Below are 6,715 nucleotides of genomic sequence, written 5' to 3' on the forward strand. Positions count from 1 at the left end.
CTCATACTTACTTGAACCTCTTCCTTCTAAGTCAAAAATATAAGTATTAATAAGCCGAGTTAGGTTCATCCACGTATTTTGAAAAGAAAATAATTTTTATAAAATAAATAAAGGGTTAATTTTATTTTGAGCAATTTTTAAGACACATTTTAGAAAACTAACTATTTATCAAAGAGATGAAACATTTGGGGTTATTTTTCAAAGATCAGAATAAAATTAATAAATGTAAAAGGCAAACGTGAAACGAGTCCGACCCTTTGCAGGCTCCAGAAACGGAAATTTTTCTTATTGCTCATTATATAGAGACGTTTCTCATTCCACAAAGTTGTCTCTTCCGCCACAACCATTTTTCTCCTGTTCCCAAATCTGCCTTCTTCCTCTGCTTCTGCCGCTGCCCATTTCCCTTCTCGTGGGAGATTGTATCGATCTCTGTTTAAAGGTTAGTTGGATCATTTCTTGCAGAGGACATTTTGAGCCATTTTGATTTAACTTTGTTTGTTTTGCTATTTCAATGCCTGATTTCTGTTCATCCCATTTGAAGTTTCTTGTATGTTTATAGCATTTGCTCTAGAAATTTATATGAATTTGATTAAACGGTTGTGTATTCGTTTGTTTTGATTCGACATTGATTTTTCCTGATCTGGGGTTTTCAGATCCGATACAAATCGAATATGGGTTTGTCGAGAATGAAGCTGTTCAGTCGATTTCGGATCTGGGTTTTAACTTGTTCTCTGATTTTTCAACTTGGCTATGGGTTTTACCTTCCTGGTAGCTATCCCCACAAATACATTGTTGGCGACTTGTTGTCAGTGAAGGTTAATTCTCTTACATCTATCGAGACCGAATTGCCATTTGGGTATTACAGTTTACCGTTTTGTAAGCCTTCAGAGGGTGTTAAGGACAATGCTGAGAATCTTGGTGAGCTTCTGATGGGAGATCGAATTGAGAATTCGCCTTATCAGTTTAAGATGTTCACAAATCAGACGGATATCTTTATGTGTTCTTCAGATCCATTGAATTCTGATCAGTTTAAGATCATGAAGGAGAGAATTGATGAAATGTATCAGGTCAATTTGATTCTTGATAATTTACCTGCGATCCGTTATACTCAGAAGGAAGGTTATGTCCTGAGGTGGACTGGTTATCCAGTTGGGGTTAAGGTTAAAGATGCTTACTATGTGTTTAACCATTTGAAATTCAAGGTCCTTGTTCATAAATATGAGGAGGCCAATATGGCACGTGTAATGGGGACCGGTGATGCTGCTGAGTTGATCCCGACGATTGGGAAAGAGGGATCTGATGTGCCTGGATATATGGTTGTTGGGTTTGAGGTTGTACCTTGTAGCATTGTGCACAATGTGGATCAGGTGAAGAACTTGAACATGTACCAAACGTATCCTAGCACGATACAGTGTGATCCCACTACTGTGTCGATGCCTATCAAGGAAGGCCAGCCTATTGTTTTTACTTATGAAGTTATGTTCGAGGAGAGTGATATCAAATGGCCATCTAGGTGGGATGCTTATCTTAAGATGGAAGGATCCAAAGTTCACTGGTTCTCAATCATGAATTCTATGATGGTGATCACTTTTCTTGCTGGTATTGTTTTTGTTATCTTCTTGAGGACTGTCAGGCGGGATCTGACCCGGTATGAGGAGCTCGACAAGGAGGCCCAAGCACAGATGAATGAGGAGTTATCTGGCTGGAAGCTTGTTGTTGGAGATGTTTTTAGAGCTCCTTCAAATCCTGCACTCTTGTGTATTATGGTTGGTAATGGTGTTCAGATTCTTGGAATGGCAGTGGTGACCATATTATTTGCTGCTCTAGGATTCATGTCGCCAGCCTCTCGTGGAACCCTTATTACTGGTATGCTATTTTTCTATATGATTCTTGGTGTTGCAGCTGGATATTTCGCTGTTCGTTTATGGAGGACAATCGGTTGTGGTGACAACAAAGGTTGGATTTCTGTCTCATGGAAGGTCTCATGCTTCTTTCCTGGTATTGCTTTTCTGATCTTAACCACTCTGAACTTCCTTTTATGGGGTAGTCACAGCACTGGAGCCATTCCATTTTCCCTTTTTGTTATTTTGCTCTTGCTTTGGTTCTGCATCTCGGTTCCACTAACACTTGTCGGCGGTTATCTTGGTGCCAAAGCACCTCATATCGAGTATCCAGTTCGTACTAATCAAATTCCTCGCGAAATTCCTGCTCAAAAATACCCATCTTGGTTGTTAGTTCTTGGTGCTGGCACTCTTCCTTTTGGAACCCTATTCATTGAGCTGTTCTTCATCATGTCTAGTATCTGGATGGGCCGTGTCTACTACGTTTTTGGGTTTCTCTTCATTGTTTTGATCCTTCTCGTGGTCGTTTGTGCTGAAGTATCTTTGGTTCTTACCTATATGCATCTCTGTGTGGAGGATTGGAAATGGTGGTGGAAGTCCTTCTTTGCATCCGGTTCTGTTGCCATATACATCTTTTTGTATTCCATCAACTATCTAATCTTTGATCTCAAGAGCTTGAGCGGACCGGTCTCTTCCACCCTTTACCTTGGATACTCCCTTCTAATGGTGTTTGCAATCATGCTCGCAACTGGAACAATCGGGTTTCTGTCTTCATTCTGGTTTGTGCATTACTTATTCTCTTCAGTGAAGTTGGATTGATGGAGTTTCTTAGAAACTGAAGATCTGTGGCAGTTTAGGGGAGGAGGGTGATCAAAGAATACAATTGTATGGATTGTTTTATTACTATGATATGATATATTAGTTTTCGTCGATTCATTTCAACGAGACGACAACAATAATACCATCCAGTTTTGATGTATTTTCTTTGTGTTTTAAGGGAGATTGTTGCCTGGATTATGATACAACAGATTCTCATTTACATTTTGGCACATTAGGCTCTCATACTTATAGATGTTTTAATTTTAATGGTAGTATGTAACACATTTATGTGGGTTTTAGTTTGTACTTTTAATTGCTGAGATCTATCTGTATGGTTGAATGCAAAAAAAGGTACAATTTTATCTGCCCTTTTATATAATATTTCATTCATTCTGATTCCTTGGTCTGCTTACATCTTTTTTTTTCTTTTTCTTTTTTTTTTTTTTGGTTGAGAATCTTTACCTTAAAATAGACACACATATATTTATATGCTTTGTGTTAATTATTCGTCACATTTAAAAACATCCCTAAACACACATTTCATACTAAAAAATAAATTCAATATTTAATTTTTACACGTTTAACACATACTTCATAGGATTAAAATTGATTTGGAAAGAACATAATTATTTTTTGAGTGATTTAAGTGATCGAAGTGATTTTTTTTAATTTAAAAAAAATTGCTAGAATACAATCTTATATGTACGGATTCAATATCAATTGAAAATGGAGAACAAGGTTGTCAATGTTTTGAACAGAGGGGAAAACTTAGGTTTAAATCTTATTTTGATTCCTCGACTATTGGTCATTTTGGTTACTTTTGAGATATTCGTTTTGACTATATAATTTTATCTTTTGTCCGTATGTCATTGTAATGCTAAAATCTTCATTTTGGTTTGTACTCTTTAAAAATGAGTAGGTTGGTCATATTCAGAAGATTGTAACAATAAATTTACACACATTTAATATGAAACTATGATAACATTTTAAGAAATTTATTGATTGTATCGTAGTGTTTTGTTGAAATGATGATTAAAGGAAACAGAGAATTGAAAACAATACTCCTAATTAAATAAATGAACCAAAATAAATGTTTCAAAAGTAGATAGCAAATGCTAGTTATGAAATGAGACCATCGAAAACTAATTTCTTACCTTTAAAAGTGTGTGGGTTAAAATAAAATAGGACCCACAAGTACAATTACAAAAATAGTATTTAGCGAGGAAAAAGAACTCAGGGTTGAGACATAATTTTAATTTGGTTCTCATTCTTTTCTAGTTTTATTGTAGACCAAATTACAAGAATGTCTCAAATCTATCATTTTTTTCCATGAATGGACTAATTAGTTACAATATTACATAAAAAATAAAGTCCAAAAGTCCATAATACTTCATTAATTTTTGACCATTTAAAAATCGAAAATACACAAATATGGAAAAATATGGAAAACATGTACATTAAATTGATTTTTTTTCCAAAATTATTTATTTTTCTCACTCCTCAATTACCACATTTTTTTCTCTCCATCACCCACCACTTATGGCTAGGGGTGAGCATTAGTCTAGCGACATCGATTTTGGACAAAAACCATCGCCGACACTGCATAGGTCGGCTTCTGTCGGATTTAGAGTGGATGGGGATGCCGGTCAGCCAAACACTCGGGCGAACAGTCGGTTTCGGGTAGTATTTAAAAGGGACCTTTGACTGTTAAACTTAAAAATTAAAAATGAATATTTTCGAGTTACCGACGTGATGAATATTTCAGGGTATTTAACTTAGAGTGAGAGAGAGGAGGAAAAAGAGAAAAGAGTAGAAGAAAGGGAAAATGAAGATGGTGGAAATGAGGGAGGAAATCGAAGGAAGAGATAGGAGAGGAAGGAAATGAAACAATATAAAAATGGTAATTTGTAATGAAAAGAAAATTTTTAAAAATAATTTAATAGGTAATGATTAATTTTGAAAATATAATAAAAAGTTATATTATTTTTCTATTATAATAATATATATATATATATATATTTATTTATTTATTAATATTAAATATTAAATTAATAAGGCCAATATAGGTTGACTGGCATGTTAGGAGTAGGACGACTGGACAACAGGGTTTAGGTAGTCGGGCTTGGTCTAAAGCTGTTAGAATAGAGGAATGCAAGAACCAATCAGACAAAAGCATTCAGACAACTAAGCAAGGCCCTACCAAGTCACAAAATCCAACTAGGATTTGAAGAATATAAAAGGAAGAAAAGATCCATTATGCCGATCAAATTCGGTTTATTTGGTAACCTGTATAAAGCTGACACTTGTCCATTGTTTGTTAGATAATTATTCTTTATTCTTTCCCCTTTTTTTGTGGTATAAACCCTAAGGGTTTATCTATATAAAAACACCATTAATATGCCTCTGTATCAGTGAGAAAATACACAAGAAAAGAGAAAAACTCTTCAGCTGCCCTTCTTTGTCTTCTTCATTATTTCAAACTTGGTATCAGAGCTTTTAAATAGCCAATGCCGCTCGCTCAGGGATGACAACCATAAGGACTGAAACCACCAAATTTAGCATGCCGCCCTTGAATCAAATTCTTAACCAAATCACAAGTACTAAGCTCGAACAAGGGAATTTTATGCTTTGGAAGATACTGGCATTGCTGATTCTCTCAGGGTATCGACTAGAAGGCCATCTCTCAGGTACAAAAGTCTGCCCTACCATGTTTGTTTCCCTCATAGTTGAAAGTCTACCTGTTCATGAGGTAGGAACCACTGTCTTCAATCCTTCGGTAGTTCGTCTAGCTCCACAGGTGAGCAAATGCTGAATCCTCTCTATGAGGCATGGATCACAGCAGATCAACTATTGTTAGGGTGGCTCTACAATTCGATGGCACCACAGGTTTCCGTGCAGCTCATGAGATTTGAAAATGCTAAGGCTCTATGGGATACCATCCATGCCCTCTTTGGTGTCCAATTACGAGCTGAGGAGAACTATCTTCGACAAGTGTTTCAAAAAACACGTAAAGGAAACTCAACCATGTCCGAATACCTCAAACTCATGAACCTACACTCAGACAATTTGGCTCAAGTAGGAAGTCTGATATCATCTCGAAACTTAATCTCATAAGTGTTACTTGGTTTAGTCAGAGCTTCTTTCCTTTGAGAAAATGTTGGAGCATCAAAATTCTGCCAAGTCTTTTGTTGCCTCTGTAGGAAATCCTTCAGTGAATGTAACGTTTGGTAGGAGGAGTGGCACTGTCAAACCTAATAATCACAATGTAAACCAAGGCAATGGGAAGTACCAACACAACAACTCCAAACCTAACTACTCCAACAATGGAGAAGGTAATCGAGGCAGAGGTCGTGGTAGGGGCAATCGCCCAACATGTCAAGTGTGTTCCAAATATGGTCACTCAGTTGATGTATATTACCAACGTTTCAATAGGGAATATGTACCCAATGTAAGTCAAAGAAGGGGATCTGGACATCAGCAACCACCCAACAACATTCCATCAACCTTTATGACTTCATACCCCAACAATCCGTTCACTGCTACACTTGAGAACCCAGCTGATGTCAACTGGTATGTTGATAGTGGTGCTACTAATCATGTCACAGCAGATCCAACTCACATTGCCAATCCAACCGACTATTCAGGTACTACTCTTGTGACAATTGATAATGGTGATCAGTTATGCATCTCTATTGTAGGTAACTCAAGTCTAAAATCAGGACAATATGTACTTAGTTTAGAAGATGTCTTTTATGTACCATCGATTGCAAAGAACTTAGTAAGCATCTCTAAACTAACTCAAGACAGTAATATATTTTTGGAATTTCATGGAACTTGCTGTTTGATAAAGGACAAGCGTTTGGGCAACACTCTGATGAAAGGCACACTTAAAGATGGCCTCTATCAGCTTGGGGAGACAACAGTTCAACTATATGATATTTCAAAGTATAGAAGATCAGACAACCCCAGATCCTTGGACAAAAATAATGACTCAAAATCACTATTCCTGTCCAATATCAGTGTAAATGTTGTTGAGGCAACCGATCTGTGGCATA

General features: G+C 36.6%; 1 protein-coding gene across 1 annotated transcript; it reads left to right on the forward strand.

The window, feature by feature from the left end:
- The first annotated feature begins 208 nt into the window (after window positions 1-208).
- On the forward strand, window positions 209-3,059 carry LOC120080001 (Endomembrane protein 70 protein family). Its single transcript, XM_039034512.2, has 2 exons — window positions 209-439; window positions 654-3,059. The coding sequence occupies exon 2, from the start codon at window positions 672-674 to the stop codon at window positions 2,658-2,660; it is 1,989 nt and encodes a 662-aa protein (XP_038890440.1). The 5' UTR covers window positions 209-439; window positions 654-671; the 3' UTR covers window positions 2,661-3,059.
- The last annotated feature ends 3,656 nt before the right edge of the window (window positions 3,060-6,715 follow it).

The sequence above is a fragment of the Benincasa hispida genome, chromosome 6 (assembly GCF_027475165.1).
Source record: "Benincasa hispida cultivar pf3 chromosome 6, pf3_genome.v1.1, whole genome shotgun sequence".
Lineage (NCBI taxonomy): Eukaryota > Viridiplantae > Streptophyta > Magnoliopsida > Cucurbitales > Cucurbitaceae > Benincasa > Benincasa hispida.

Bases quoted from the DNA above. Each gene is read 5' to 3' on its own strand.
- LOC120080001 (XM_039034512.2), top strand. From the start codon at position 672: ATGGGTTTGTCGAGAATGAAGCTGTTCAGTCGATTTCGGATCTGGGTT.